Below are 17,151 nucleotides of genomic sequence, written 5' to 3'. Positions count from 1 at the left end.
CACGCCTGTCAAAACTGAGTCGACTGCACTGCTTAGAAACTCAGTTCGAAAATACGTTCTCTTGAAGAGCCCCATTGTTTCGATCGCAAATGGTATACTGAAACAGCATGTTCAATTTCTGGACGTATGTTCAGATTTATTGCCTCTGCACGAAAATTACTGGATGCAGCTAGCCTCGACGGGCTTGATCTTGATTGGGAGTTTCCTTCGATGTGCGATGCTCAACATTTCTTTCAACTTCTAAAGGTAAGCCAACAAATCTTAAAAGGTACGCTTTGATCATTCACCACTGCGTTCTGCATTGGCACGGAATGTCTATTGAAACAAATTAGGCACATTACACTGTGTCAATAAACACCGCTTATCACAGAACAAAATATCACTTTTCTAACTTGTGTTTTTATTCGAGTGCAGAAAAATTATCGCAAATCGAAGAAGATCAACCATAGACTTCTGAAAAATAAAAAGAACAAGGTCAACTTTCAAACCGGTACGCGAAAACGAGCCATATATAAACCAGCACTAAATATGTGAAAGAATATATAGATTATGGCCAAACCCTACATACAGCCTTTAATACGCTCCAGAAAATACGTATCTGTGATTCCTTTCCTCGTCGGAATTCGACTTTTAAAACATATAAATAAGGGGTACGTCAGTGCGGTTAGCGCAGGTGAGTTGTAGAGCAATGCGGGGATTGCGTACATGATAGACGGTAAATATCAACTGTGCACACAATACACATTTTGCACCAATCATATACAGCTCATTCGGTCGGTAAGACATGCGAACCGTTTACAGGAAATATTTATGCTGCAAACGTCTGATTTAATAAAGAGGTATTCAGCGCTACATCAAAGACACGGACACTGCAAGAAAACACAGGAAGGCCTGTGTTTTCTTCCAGTGTCTGTGTCTTTTATGTAGCGCTGAATATTTTTTTATGAAATGCTTCGCCAACTAGCCCAGCAAATTGTTTTGGTAAACGTATGATTGGTCGACAGGGTAAGGACGTAACAACCTCATGACTTGGTGCGAGAGTTTAAAGCACCCCACATTCGAAAGAAACATATATAATGAATCGGACAAGGTTCCAAAATGACTCCGAAATTCATGAGAAGGTGCCTCTTATTGAGGCATTTCAGGAAGTGCAAGCAATAGACCGATCCCACCGACCAGTCGTGCGCATCCGTTAGTTTTCCGGAAGTTGCACCACCGCCATGATTGTTGTAGTGGGCTGTGCGCTGGTCAGCGCGCGCACATGCGATTGCATTATTGCAATATCCGCTATTTGTTTAAATTTGTTTTTTGTTTTTTAACCAGTAGCAATTCCGAAGAGCTTGTCGGAAAGAATCGAGGGCTACATACAAAAATCGTATCATGGTAATTTGTGGTTCTGGCGATTGATGGCTGAGTGGCGTGTGACAGTAGATGGCAAAGTAAAGAAATCATTGTAATTAATTAGTTAATTACAGAAAAGAAAAATGAATGAATTGGATAAAAGAATTTATTGGTGTCAAAATGCTTAGAATGAAAAGCCGATGCATGATGATGCCAATAAAATTTTTAGATTAAGTAAGTGATCAATTAAGTGAACCAGTTGAAAAAATAAGAATATGGAAAGGCTTTCAAAGGTGTAAAATACCTACAATGAAAAGCCAACGTTCGATGATGTAGTAAGGAAAATTTATTTAAAGTGTGTAACTGATCAAACAATTGAAATAACGAAAAAGAAAAAAAGGAGTTCAGTGTTGCTAAATTGCATAGAACGAAAAGTCAGTGCTTGATATACTAATAAAAAAAACTTGGAGGGAAAAACTGACCACTTATTTATTTGAAATAAAGGAGCAACTGAAACTTATGAAACTGAAAGCTGGGCTAGTCGTCGGGCCTCTGCGAACGTAGTTGCAACATCGAGGCTTTCCTTGACTCTAACTCGCGGAAGTATTGCGTCGAGCGTGGTGGCGAGCTTTTTCGCATTCACGAGCTGAGTAGAGTCGTCCTAATCTTCTCTTGAATGGAGGTTTTGCAGGTGAGGATCTCTAAGGGCAAGACGGAGTTCCATGTCTTATGTTCAGCTTTGACGTACAAGGCAAAGTCTGCGATAGTGTTGTTCTTACGCTGAGTCCGTTGATCAGCGCAAGGTACGCAGTTTTCTTCCAGTGACTTGTCTCTCTATAGTTCAAGCTGAATTGCGCACACTCCGCCGCAAAAGGTTGTTTACTTGTCCCTAATGAGTCCTTCAGTGGCGCCTTCTCATTGTAGAAACCTTTCGAAGAAAAACTGCGACATCTATTGCGACATCAGTGGACAGGGCTTTTGCTCAGCCTAGTAGGTAAGGTAGTCAGTGGGCACAATGATCCCCGTGTTACGTCGTCTAGACGGGAAAGAGCCGAGGAGATTCATTCCTATCCTGAAAGTGCTTACTCGGCAGAATACTTGTGGCAGTAGCCCTGCAGTTCAGATCGGGAGAGTCTTACGTCGCGGACGCTCACGATACGTCTTAATATAATGTCCAACATCGGTGGCTAAGCATGCCAATACTGCGTTTGGATGCGGGGTAATGTGCATACAAACCCCAGATGCCCTGCTCCTTAGCTCAATTGGGAACGCCTGAAGAATTTCGTCCCTTGTATCTGCATTTATCTATCGTTTCCACCACCATAAGTATTTACTGATTTTAATTGGGATATTTTAGACGACCCAGGGAAAGTGATCAATTACCGGCCGTATTAAAGATATCATCTTCTACACCCATCATCCCAACGAGACCACAGCGCTGGGAACCTGACCTCGCCGACTGTTAACTTTTAGAGGAATATGCCGCAGTAGAAGAAGTGTACTGTGAAGGACTGACTGTAGAAGAACTGTATGGAGTTTTATCGCAATCATAATATCAGCAGCTTTAATAGCCATCCAACAAGCGTCATAAAACGCAAGAAAAGGCACAAGGTACAATAAACGGAGGCATGTAAATTAGCAAAAACGGTAGCAAAACAAAGCGTGGAGTACCTTTCATAGGTATCCAACAGCAAAAACCCAGGTAAACTTCAAAAAGGCTAGAGCCAGAGCGCGATACGTGAGCAGAAATGCAGAGAACACCTCATTGCAAAATATTTGTTTTCCATAGCCAGGTCATTGCTTTAAAAAAATGTTGGAACATGGCGAAGTTTCGGGGGACCCTTTTGCCAAAGTTTCAAAGTAGTACGACGAAACTCACTCATTTCAAAACCATAAATAAAGAGCAGAAAAAAGCTCCCATTTGGGATAGGCATACATGATAATTAAATTGAGCATATATTATTATATGAACTTAATAGTCTTATCTTCTGGTAACAATGTGCACAATCAAATATTTGCCGATCTGTCGCAAGCTGACATACACGTATTGTTCAACTTTTTAGCAAGATATATGGACACTACAAAATATCGGAAGCATTGAAAAAGGTCATAATAGTACCCTTTTAAACACCAGCTAAACCACTCACAAATCTTTGCAGTTGCAGTCGAATAGCCGTTACAAGCTTTATCGCGAAATCCTTCCAAACATTGCAAACATCAAACTCACATTTGTTAAAAAAAAGGCTAATTATGGATGTACCGGCGTGGCTTTAAGGAATTGTGCACAACCACCGATCATTTCATCCGCCTCAAAAAGACAATCAGGAAGGCGTTGAGCGACAGGAGGCACTGTATCGGGGTCTTCGACATGGAGAAGGCCAGCGATACCACGGTGAGGTTCGGTATTTTCAGCGACTTAGCAGATACAGGTATTCGTGGCAGGATCCTAAACTGCCTGGACGACTTCCCGATTAATCGTACATTGCAAGTGTGTTTATGCACAGTGTTATCCATGAATTTCCCACACCAAAGTGGCGTGCCACTGTAATGAAACGTAAGCCCAACACACTTTGTAATAAAAATGAATTCGTGAACTGAAGTAATCTGCAAGTCCATAATGTTTTTGGCCTATGTATATGACCAGCAAATAGCATGCACTTTCTCCAGCATATCCACGTGTGCACGAAAATTTAAAGGACACTAAATAAACGAGCTACCTGGGTAGACATATTTGGGTTTTAAGTTTCCCCTGAAAAACAGTAGCCATTGTGTTGTCACTCAGAAGAGGCTCACAGATCGATCTCATGCTATAACTCAACAAAACCATTCTACCATTGAAACAGAAGCATAAATGTTTAGGTATGACATTTGACTAAAGTTTGCATTTTTTCCCCATATAAACAACCATAAAAAGAAAGCTAAGCAAACCATTCACGTCCTAAACGTGTTCTCACGCAACCGGTAGGGGTCCGACTGAACATGCCTTCTGCAAATATATCACTCGATAGAGCGCAGCAGGTTAGACTACGGATGCATAGTATATGACTCACCAAGGGCACACTACTTGGAACAACTCGACCCAATACATATTATTGCTTTGCGGTTATCACAGGGTGCTAATAGATCATCCCCTATATAGCCAGTGTTTATGTAGAAACAAATGAGCCTGCCTCAGAAGATATTAGTACCTCAATAATATACATTTTAAAATCCGTTCTCACTCAAAACATATGTAATTCATTGGTCACGAAATGTACATCTAGAAAAGTGTTCCGCAATAAGCTCCTGTTAATTAGGCCGTTGCTCATGCGCCATGAGCACAATTACCAAGACCTAAATAAATGAACGCTATGCCAAGTATTGACACAATGCATAAACCACTCCGACCATTGCACACACTCTCCGCAGTATTCAAAGCTATACTAATGGAATTTCAGAAAACTAAAACACCTCGTGAGCATATATTACTAGAATACCTGGCACTAAATGAAACATGTAGAAATTACACCACATTTTATAATGGATGGCTCAAAAACTGAACTATACGTTGGTAGCTCTATAGTACAGGGCACAACAGAGAAAACAATACGATTACCTCAGTGTACATCTGTTTTAAGCTGAATGCTGCGCTGTTTTTGTTGTGAAGAAAATAAGATTCTTTAAACGTCATCGCTGCAATAAACTCCAAAAAATGCTGAACTGTTGATAGGAAGCATTATTTTATTATGGGTAATGAAAGAGCAGCTGTATGCGCTGCACGGGCACAAAATGTGTAATGAAACAAATCAGCATGCTACGCAGAGATTGCAGGAAGTGAGTGGCACCTTATTAAGAGCTAAGTAGCAGGCGGCTTAGGAAAATGAGCAAACTACAAGCTTTACTCCGTAAAGTCCACATTAGGAGAATGACAATCAGGTCAACACCAAAAACAATTCATTGAGGAAATATATGTCCCTCATACATAGGACACAGGCACGTCATTCGTAATTACCCGCTAAAAAGACAAACTTGTGCACAAAATTTGTGCCAATGAGCTTACCCTTATTCACTTTCTAATTTCACGCTGACAACTTGACAAGCTTAGCAAACGTGTTTTACTGTATTGTACAACAATATATTCCTTTTCATCCTGCATTTCTTTTTGTCGAGCAAGCCCTCGACGATTTTTCTCTTGTTTTCACGTTTCTCAAGAATGGGATGATTTCATTCCAATATAGGCATAATAGGGCATAACAGACCAGCTAATCTTGTGTTTGACACATATTAGCCATAGTTGCTTTCTATGGCGAATGACGATCCAGCACAGAGCATTGTGATTGCTCACTACCTGGAATGTTTATCCTATGCCTGTAAGAATGGCAATTTTTTTATTGATACTGCTAATCCTCGCTTGAGGGTCGATACAGGGAGGGCATAAAATAAAATACAATTCATAACATATTATACTGACGTCAAGTTGTCAAGTTGTACGCTCTATATACAAAACATCAATGGATCGTTCGAATTTGTGCACGTCCGTCTGCTCAGCAACCTCAACTGGCAAAGCATTCCAAGATTCAATCACATCAGGAAAAAAGGAGTTGCGGAAAACATCAACACGTGTGACATAAGGCTTGATTGCTTTCACGTGGTTTCTTCTGGCGCTCCGTTTTCCAGGGGAGTAAATATATATATATATATCTTTTCCTATCTTTGAATGTCCTTGAAGTATCTGAAATAAAAGCTTTAACCTGGATTTTTGCCTTCGATTTTCAAGTAAATAGAGTTCGCATGTGTTTAATATTTCCGTCACTGGGTCCGTTCTTCTGTACATTGACAAAATAAAACGAGCGGCCATTCTTTGAATACCTTCCAGTTTATCTTTTAAAACTTTTGTTTTCTTGGGGGGCTCCAGACAGCACAGCCGTACTCCAAGGATGGGCGTATGAACATATTGTAGGCTGTTAGCGTCACATCTTTTGTTGCATATTCTAATTTCTTTATCAAAAAGTAGTTTTTGTGAAGCTGTTGAGCACACATTAATAATGTGTTTATGCCACTGAAGGTTATGTGTAATTGTGACTCCTAAATATTTGAAGGAATCAACATTTTTTAGCTTATTGCTTCAAACGTTATAGGAATATAACCTAACACTCTTTTTATTTGTTTTATGTGCGACAGTTGATTTGGTGTAGTTAATTTCCATGTCCCATTTTTCACACCAAAGATGCAAGGAATGAAGGACTCGGTTTATTCTGATCCGGTCGTCACTTTGTGTTATTCGAGAGTAAATAAACAATCGTCTGCAAAAGGCTTCAACTCTACAGGAGACTCGGTAACCTCGTTAATGTCCTTAATATAAATTAAAAACGATAATGGAGCTAGAACCGACCCTTGAGGAACGCCAGAGAGCACTTCTAATCTTGAAGAGAAACGGTCACCCCTACGCACAACCTGCCAGCGATTTTTCAAATAAGCTTCAAACCACTTCAGAATAGTTTCACTAATTCCTGGTTTATGTAACTTAAAAAGTAATTTACTGTGTGGAAGTGTGGTTCAGGCGATGCCGAGGCATTGTTTCTCATTAGTCAGTAGTTGGGAGCTGTTTTCGGCTTCCGATAAGGATAGCTATTGTAGGAGAATGCACCATTTAGAAATTATTGGAAGCTCTCTGATTTCTATGGCCACAGGGGGACAAAGTAAATAGGGTCTACCGCATGCTTTTAGTACGGTACTGGAACACCCGGCCTACAGCCAACATCTAGCTCCCTATTACGGCGTCGATTCCCTTTGCTAATGTTCATTATCACTATATCTATATTTCACGAACCTAAACGTGCGGAAGGTATTTCATGACCGCAATAAAATTCTTCCAAGCAATCTGCAAGCTAATTTCCCGCATATGGCACCGAGCGTGATGGCACTGAAATGAATAGATTTGTGTAAAAAAATTGTGGGAATAGTTAAACGTATGTTCCTGTGAGTAAATCATATATAACAGAAGTTCTCCCCCGCCGGGGTGGCGCAGTCGTTACGGCGCTCGGCTACTATTCACAAGGGGTGGGAATCGAATCCCGGCCTCGGCAGCCGCTTTTCGATGGAGGCGAGAAGCAAAGGCGCCCGTGTGCTGTGCCATGTCAGTGCACGTTAAAGAACCCCAGTTGGTCGAAATTTCCGGAGTCCTTCACTACGGCGCCTCTCAAAGCCTGAGTTGTTTTGGGACGTTAAACAAAACAAACAATAACAGATGTTCTAACTATGTTCACATATTCTCCTAACGCTTTCCTTTTCGCTATTCGACTCTCGGTCATTTTCCCATCGCTTAAATCACTTTCCATTGTGCATTTTCCCTTTATTTCAGCTAAGATAACATAGTCTCGTGTTTTTTCTCATCGCTCTATCTGTTGCCTTACCGCTTGCCCCGCTTAAGCACCCAAGCAGCCCACCAGCATTGGTCCAACAATGGTTCATCACTGGAAAAGAATGGCATCAATATTGGACTGATATTGGCATTTGGGCATTTTACTACATTCTCCATTCTTGGCCCATCTTTCGTTCCAAGATTGGTCCAGTGTTCAACCAAGCTGGAGCTACAATGTAGGCACAATATTAGACTTTCCATTCATGCACCATGATTCTTGCCAATACTGTCCAGCATTATACCATCATTGTATTACCAATATTTGTTTAATACCAGCTATTTCATTGATGGCCCATTGTCAATGCAAATATCATACCAATGGTTAGCCATTGCAGGTGCACTGGCTACTCCATTCATGCCGCATATTGTCGATACCAATATTAATCGAATGGTTTATGGGTACACCGGCTACTCCATTCATGTACCATTGATGATGTCAAGATTACACATTTTGTAGCACTGCCTGTGCAGGCCATAAAATGCAGCCTTTTTTATTCTAGCCATATTCGTGACAGCGCATCGAACTTGCTGGGACAATAATGGCCTTTCAAATAGGAATGGCCATAATAATTCAAATTGTCGCTCATGAGCAACCAGTAGATATTCCCAAAACAAGGGCATGGTTCACAAAGAGATAATATTTATTGCAATTGTTACTATGGACGGCAGTTGTTACTAGCCAGCGCTGAGGGCACACACAGCCGCAGTTAGCAGGGCAGTGGCAGGGTTGGTCAGGGCAGGGCGGGCTCTCGGGAAGTGGAAGGGGCCAGGGAGCTGGAGGGCACACTCATAGGCGTAGGGAGGGGGCTGACCCTGCAATTGCATTCACAGGTGGCATGCCTGGTTCGCCAGGGGAGGTTTCAGCAAAACGCCTTTTTCTTCCACCCCCCTGTCACAGGAACCAGGCAGCCACCTGCGAATAAATGCGTGTGCCTCCAAATCGTCCACCCCAACTTTTTCGCAAAAGGCAACTGCACAAAAACAATGAGGAAACAAAATTTACAACACTATTACGAGGCATATAAAATCGCGCGCATTATTTTAGGAAGATGTAGAAAATTCCAGAATTCATGTACCGAAATTCATGGTCAATGAGAAACACTATACTGATGAGTTCCAGATTAGTTTCAGCTGCCTTGGGTTTATTAGCATGAAAGACGCACATACATTGCATAGCATGTGCCCTGTTGCATTTTGATCGCCTCCACAGCAATACGGCTGAGACAGTCAGTGTTTCATCCCACACTAGGAATTAGTGCTTGATTGTCGGCTGTCTCCGCATATGGCTGGCGCGCTAGTTTTTTGCCGCTCCTACGCTTTCGGCGATGCGCAAACAGTTTATTCTAAATATCGTTACCAAGAGAATGTTCGGCGACCATTTGCATTTTTTTTTTAAATGGCTAGATATAATATACACAAGCGATCTAAGCCCACGACTGCTGCACTGGCCGCTGGTTAGCTGATATACGCTTTTGACTGGTTTTGTGGGTAGTTCACTTAAACGGGAGCTCACTTAAACGGGTAGCTCACAGGTGCATCTTTTTTGCACATATACTGCTTGTCCAAGCAAATTTGATCCAAGGGATAAAAAAAAAAAACATTTCGGAGGCAGGCAAAGGAAACCAGATACATATTGCTGGAAGCTACCTTGAGCGCCACAGAAAAGGTTTTGTTTGGAATCCTTAATTGACATTATATACCTAAATTACTGATTATTGACTTACACAATAAATGGTGTTTGTTGCTACTTTGAAGAGTACCGGCACAAACCACGTTATGTTATTTGCGATAAAGAACCCTCACGTCTGCATTTTGAACGCCAGATATAGTAGGAAACCACGAAAATACAAAAATCAGATTCCTGGACAATACAATTGAGGACTTGGCTTGGCTCGACAGCCCTGTGTAGCGTTAGACCTACAAGTTGCCTATGGTTTCTTCGTCCGCGCCAGCACATTCGTCCAGCAAGACTGTATTTGTATTTTACAGCTGAAAAATATTGTTCCACTCATTTGTATCCTTACCGCTTTGTAGTCATTATCCGCATTGCAAAGTTCGGCGCGCTCATTGTAACTCGAGCCTTCATGTGCGCCAAAGGGTCGACGCGAAGCAACCATCGCCAGCATATCACCCTTACTCATGCATGGGGCTAGCCATCATAGCGGCAGGTTGTTTTGTCCGCTCAAAATCATGTTGTGAGCAGCACAATCGAGGTGTGCGAATGGGCTGGTAACGGTATCTACATAACCCGGAATTTATCTGCAGCTGGAAAAAAAGGTACACATGAGGTTTCTAACCGCAAATATTGAAACAGGGGTTTCCGAACGTGCTCACCGACTCTAAGTCCTACTTATTGTCTAAAGTGAATATTTAGTACTTGAAGCGAATAACCTCACTTCGCTACGTACACAATAAAAATTTTCTGCGCTGTCCTAAGTGGCTGCCAGCAATGCGCCACCGGTTTCCATCGTCTGTTTCTAATGGTTTATTTATAACCCTTGGCTCAAGATATGGGGCGCAGCAGGTGTGATGTAGCTTGAATAAAACCTGCAAGAGATTATATATATGGGTAGAATTGTAAGGTTTAGAGATTTCACTTACAAATTCTACGGGAATCGCGTCACTGCGGCCTTTCTTTGACACATAATAGCGCTATATTCGTGGTTAAAATAAAGTACTCAACGTATTAATTAAGCTTAGCAATTGCAGCTGTAACAGAAAGTGAGGGCCGGCGACAGCTAAGGTGTGCCTAGCTTTCAAATTTTCTTAGATGACACAACCGTTCGAAATATGGAATATTAAAAAAAGCCCTTGATATTGGCTTTCTCATAGCGTATTATGGGTGCCTTAGTTTAGAAACATAATCCAGGTCCCATGGCCATCTTTCGTTTCCAATGAAATTCTTATATGTGCTGGGCGAATATCTCGACACAAAAGAATTAACTTTAGTTTTTCAAGATACGCGTAGTTCCCTCGAAAAAAAAATTGTGTGGTTATATCTCTAGAGGTAGAAAACGCTATTTTTTCCATTTCAAAATGTTGCAAGTTTGAATACCATGATTTTGTCATCTACTATGTTTCACTCACTAAATATATGCAGGTTTTACATTTACAAACACTATTAGAAACCTGTTTTGTTTTTGCAGTTGAGTTATTAAAAAATCGCAAACTTTGCTTCAGGAGCGTTATGCTGCAAAAATATTATTCATTTTTAACCTTATGTACTGGCATATGATGCATTAGGTTGGTTGCACTAAATATGTTTTCACTTCCTGACGCATGTTCTTAATTCCAGGCAGTATCTGGAGCTCCAGACCACTAGGTGTGTTTCCACAACGGATCAAAATTGCTCAGAATTCGAAAACAGCAGTAAAGGGCAAATTTGCTGCAATTAAAAAAAATATCATCTTCGATTTTCATTCAAATCCCTCTCAAAAATCTTCAGTACCTCAAAAATATCGCGGACTGAAAAGTGTTGCGTTATACTGTTTAAAAATATAACACTAAATATTAAACCGAGTGCTTGTGCTGATAATGGCCAAATTCTTGCAAGATCCAATAATATCTTGGCACGGAAACTATTTCTCTACATTATCTAGGTTCCATTCTTTATTTATGAAAAAAAATTGAAGCACTAGATTTGTGTGTGTTTCTGTATATTATTTTGAAATTGGACAAAAGTAAGAAAATGTTAAAATAAGCAAAACTGATTAGAATTGAAGAAAAGGCCGCAACATTAATTTTTTATCAAAATCTGTGGAAACAATGCAAAGTATATTATTAATATGAGTCAGTAAATATATTGAATTCTGCAAAATGTAATATTAGAAATATAAAAATGCCTGTTTTTGTTCTATAGATGTGCTTATATGGCTCCCCCTTATGGAGTAGGCATCAAAACTTCAAGTTAGTATTTGCTGAATTTAGTTATATTTTACCTTAAGTAAAATTTGAAACCTTGTCAGCGCTTATACATCCTTTTTTCTGCTTCTGGGCAAATAGCTTAAAATGGTATTGATTCACTATTTCTGTCAATTTCATGGCAGAACGCAAGTAAAGGCTCAGCTTTTTCTCTGTCCTGCATTCTTTTTTATTGCTAGGTGCAATAGTATTCAATCTAGTTTATTAATATATTATTCCATTTCTCAGCTTTGACCACCACTAACAATACCATATTTTTGAAGATGATATTTCAATGTGTAAGTTTTATAATTACAATCATAAGCAAATCGCTTTCCAGCGTAATAATTTTGGTGGCGTTACAGAGAACACACATAGCAGGTTAGAGTCTCCAAATTCTGCCTTAAATTAACAATATGACCTGCGTAATAAACACAGAATGTTTTAGTGCAAACGACGTAACGCATCACGTCAGTATGTAAGGTTGAACATTAACATTTTTGTAGCGCGTTGTTCTTGAAGCAAAGTTTGCGATTTTTTACTAAATCAACTGCATCAATGAAACACACTTTTAATACTTCTTATACAAGTAAATGTTACGCAAATGCGGTGAGTAAAAAGCAATGAAGGACAAAATTTTACGCAACCAGCAGGCCTCCAAACTTGCAACTTTTTGAAACGACAAAAACGGCGTTTTCCAACTTTAGTGATAGGCGTTTTTTTTTTTCGAGAATACTACGCCGCATCTGGCAAACCTAAGGGTCATTCCTTTGTGTCAAGACATTAGCCCACTACATATGAAAATTTAATAAAAAAAATGGTCATGGCACCACGATTACTGTTCCTGTCCGAAGACATCCATATTTGTTTTCATTTTGTCTCTTCAAACAGGCTGGTTTAGCCAATGCGGTGAATAAAAATATCATCGCATATAATAAAGATTTTCGCTCTATATGTTATAGCTAAAGCTACCTATATTGTCACAACTGTCATACATTATTTGTAGCTGAAACAACATCACAAAAGGGATTCGATTGCAAATTGTTCGCTAGTTAAATAGACGTACGAGATGACACACGTATACTTTGTAGAATACAATTTAGGAAAGAGCAGGTACAAACTACAGGCGAATAATGCTATGATATGGAGCATATGTATTACTCCGATTAACAGTAAAAAAATCAACTGTTAACATATTAATATATTCGGCAAACTATTGGATGCTCACATAGGAACACAATTAATGAGTTGATCCACGCATATAATGTCTATGGGCATTAAATGTGTGGATGACTTCGTTTTATTCCAATTCGTGCGTCACTCAAAATAATTGAGCGAGAAAAAAGTTAATGTCTACACAATTTTCAATGAGTATACCACAAATTATACTAAGGTGCCTCATATATGTCACATCACCTAGCAAGTGAAATGGGATAACAGAAGTAATCAGACTCTAACCCTGATCAGCATTTCGCTTTTGCGCCATCTTTGTAAGTTTTTAGGCAGGCTTTTCCACTGATTATCCTCTTCTTTATACCCCTGCCACCCACAGGACACAAATCTTCTGGGGGTACCGAACTGTTGGTTTTCGCACCAGTGATACAACTTAATCGATCCATTTATACGTAGAAAACACTCGATGCGCACCTAAAAAAAATGAAAGCATGTATGTGTAGGCGAAATCATTCACCGGCGATTTAATAATATGATTTGAACAATAAAATCAAAGGACCACACTCGAAGTAACAAAAAAGTGGTGGAGAGATAGGAATTGAAGCAATGAAAGGCGGTTGCTTTCTGCAAAAAGCCAATAGCAAGAAGTCCACCGTCTATAAGAATAGGCAATAAAAATAAGGCATATTTAAAGGTGCATGCAGCAGTTACAGTGACGCAGTGCTACCTTTTTTTAGGCAGGCTTTTCCGCTGATTTTCTTCTTCTTTATTGCCCTTCCAACCACAGGACACACCTCTTCTGGGGGTTGTCGGTTTTCGCACCAGTGATACAACTCAATCGATCCATTTTTACGTAGAAAACACTCCCGATGCGCATCTAAAAAAATGAAAGCATGTATGTGCAGGCTAAATCATTCACACATGATAAAACAATATGATTTGAACAATGAAATCAAATGATCACACCCAGAGCAACAAGAAAGTGGTGGAGAGACAGAAATTGAAGCAATGAAAGACGGTTGCTTACTGAACAAAGCCTATAGCAAGAGGTCCTGCGTCTATAAGAATAGGCAATAAATTAAGGCACGTTTATAGGTGCATGCAGCAGTTAAAGCGATGCAGTGTTACCTTTCTTTTTCACTGCAATGATTGGTATAAATATTACAGCAATTGCTAGGCATCTCAGGTAACCCCATTGAAATCTTCATCCAAGGTACCGAGGAGCAGTGGCGTGTTATTTGCAGCTGTTAACGGAAAGACAGGCTATCCTATGAGTGCATGCGCATTTCCTCCTTTTTGTACCTTGAATAAAAGCGACTGAACAGTGAGTGTTGCAAGAGGTGCAGCGTCCCTAGGAATTGGGGAACAAAATTAAGTTTTAGTAAACAGAGGTACAAAACGAAGCAAATATGCCTGCAATAATAGCATGATGGCCTACCTTTTGATCAGCAGCTGTAAACAACCTGTCACTGCCAGTCGGTTATTTAGATAGGCTTATCAATGCCAGAGCTTAAACCTAAGAGCAATATGAGTAATATTTATTGCGGTCACGGCCGTAAACAATTCTAGCGCTACACTCCATTACTGTAACTATTCAACAGTCCATTTATACATATCGTTCATTAAAGAACCATGCACATCATATTAAGTTGCTCTTTTCTACTCCCAAATGATTTCCTATAGAATTAGAATACGTGGATCGCTGCTTCGGTTTCAACATTCTTGCACGATGGCTATGGCGTGCACTTCATGCATACGGTACGGTACGTGAGGTACAAAGAGCTGTAATTGCCGAACAGGCGGACCTGACGGCCTGTCCCATTTCGCCTGAAAGTGCGCGCCGTGATCGAGCGCTTCGCGAGCAACATATTTCGGACGATATGGTTGCCTCATACCGGCCGTCAATGTTTTGTACAATGTGTCCCGCGTGCACATTGTTTACTTTGCAGTGACAGGGACGCAGTGCACGCACGGCTTATGTGCCTTTTTGTTTGTATTGTTATTTTCCCCCGCCTTCGAAGCGCGTCTGCGAAATCGCTCTCCTATTGTCGCCGCTTTCTGATAACGCCCTCACCTGAAGGCGCGTGCTCAGAAGGGGGGCGTCGATTAAGAAAATTTTGAAAAGGGGCTCACTTGCGCTGTTCACGGCTTTCAATTCCTCAATATGATATTAACCATTATAAAAGTGGAGGTTCATTATGACTTGATTATAGCCTAATCATCAAGCGGCATCACGCACACAATGTCCGCCCCACTGTAAAATTCGCTTGCACAGACGGCACGGACAGTTTTCAAAACTTCGTCTGTACATCTGAAAACAAAAAACTGCCCTTAACTCTTCACAAAATCCAAAAACTGTGTGAACATGTCTTCCTGCGCGCAGAAGAGAGGCTGTCCAAAATATATGTACAAAGTCGGGCGCATAGTATCTGGTTACTAATTGATTGCGGCGCGCTGCACAGTCAAAAAACTTCGCAAATGGCTGCCTGCAGTGTTCTGTCACGTGTTGGTGGCATACACACCTGTTACGCACGGCTCCTCTATTTTCGGCGCAAATGCTATTCATATCGCAGCCAGCAAATAAGTCCACGCACTGGGTTGCATGTAACCCGGACGAAAATTCGCTTAGTTCTTGAAGTCATGCTTCGCGCAGTTGTTTCGAGGAGAATACGGAAAGAGAACATTTGGGACTGGCGGGAGATTATATAGAACCAATTATGAAGCAATGGCATGCTGCAAAGATATATATACTCACGGTCTAAGATGACGGCGTTCACTGAGTCCAATAATGCCGATGGTATTCCGCCATTGCTGTAATCCGTACTCCGGCGACATATCACAGCTCAGCTATTCACTGATATGTAGCAAGCACAAACCGGAGCACATGGACATGTATAGGCGCAAGAGAAAATTATGCACAGCGCAATGAAAAAGAAAATTAATGAGGGAAGAAATTAAAGAAAGGTTTAAGAAGCTGTCACAAGTCTTGTAGCGTCTTCAACAAGCTCAGAAATGAACGCTTCGGGAGGAGGCCGCACAGCAGCGCAGCTGGGGATGCTTTCTGTTGTGTCTTGCACGTAGACGCGTAGGCGAGGGGCAACAGCGAACCGCTCAACCAGTGCGCGATTCCCGCCGCGGTGTTGTGTTCGCATGGGCTGCGCGTGGGAACGAAGGACCAACGACCCTCTCAACATTCCATTCCTCCCAGCCCTCTTCTGCTTGCACCGGCCAGCCGTGACTTCGGACCGTGCCGATGAGCGGCCGCCAGCGCGCACCGCTCGAGTCGAGTTCTAAAAAATAGCTTTGTTTTGTGTGTTCGCAAACGCATTGTTTCTTCAAGCCAACCACGTACATAACATTTTCTAAAACAAATAGAAAGCCTCCCCATCTACCATCCACATTCTTGCGTAAATCCATACAGTTGGTGCATCGACAAACGCGCGCGTCATCTTTCCCCTCCCGTTCGCCACCTATGATCGAACAAAGGATGGTCGTTCGACCTTTTATATTTACTTCAAAATATTATATATTGTTGCGTGATGACTGATTAATAATGTCGAAGAGGCAGAGTTCCGAGCTTCTCTTCTATTCTGACCAACTTTGGTTATAGATTAATCAAATTATGTTCAAGTTATCTACCTGAAAATTATCTGACTAAATATATACGTTTTTATTTGTATTCAGTTGTTCGCTTTTCAGGTATGAGTAGATGTTTTTATAAAAATTCTCAACATCGGCCCAGGAAATGAAAATTTCCTAATTTGCAGGCCTTTATTTCAGACAAGGTTCATGGTAGAGCAGCAATAATTCCACAATATGTTCTCAGCATAATTATCCGCAAACAGCTAAAACTCATATTTTTATGACATTTGAATACAAAGATACGATCGCGATAATTTCCAGAAAACAGCGAATATTGAAAATTTTTAGAAAAAAAAACAGTTTTAAGATTGTTCAAACCTTTTCCACCCATTCTACACTACCTCAGCTTTCAAAACCATTAAAAAACACCTTGCATAATTTTGTAGTGCAAGTAATTATGGCCACTTCGATAAAGTCTTTGTCCATTTATAGCGCACCGCGCAGTTCTGAAGATTCTACGGAATTTGTGAATTGTTCAAGGTTTTTAAATTTTGGCATATAATTTTGTAACAGGGAGAAATATATTTACAAAAGAGGATTAAATATATATACATTGAGGAACAGCCAAGGAGCCAGGCTACGAGGGCCCCCGTTCGACGCACTTCTTTTTCTTAATCTTCCACAAACGAGCGCGCCACTTCGTCCTCATCATTCTGAAGCTATAACAATATTTCTTCGGTCATGTTTTGTCTCGA

General features: G+C 40.7%; 2 protein-coding genes across 3 annotated transcripts in view; one reads left to right on the top strand and one right to left on the bottom strand.

Annotated features, from left to right (window-relative positions):
• LOC146199933 (uncharacterized) overlaps positions 1-15,989 on the bottom strand; it is a 33,574-nt gene extending 17,585 nt beyond the window's left edge. The window contains exon 1 of the mRNA XM_084595303.1: positions 15,570-15,989. Coding sequence (XP_084451429.1) covers positions 15,570-15,649 — 80 coding nt within the window. The 5' untranslated portion in view covers positions 15,650-15,989. The remainder of the gene's footprint in view (positions 1-15,569) is intronic.
• LOC146199932 (chitotriosidase-1-like) overlaps positions 1-17,151 on the top strand; it is a 36,956-nt gene that overhangs the window by 674 nt on the left and 19,131 nt on the right. For both annotated transcript variants that reach the window (XM_084595301.1, XM_084595302.1), the window contains exon 2: positions 135-246. In XM_084595301.1, coding sequence (XP_084451427.1) covers positions 135-246 — 112 coding nt within the window. The remainder of the gene's footprint in view (positions 1-134; positions 247-17,151) is intronic.

This window comes from Amblyomma maculatum, chromosome 2, assembly GCF_055883805.1.
Source record: "Amblyomma maculatum isolate TAMU_Amacu chromosome 2, ASM5588380v1, whole genome shotgun sequence".
Lineage (NCBI taxonomy): Eukaryota > Metazoa > Arthropoda > Arachnida > Ixodida > Ixodidae > Amblyomma > Amblyomma maculatum.
This window is presented reverse-complemented; position numbering and strand designations above follow the sequence as displayed.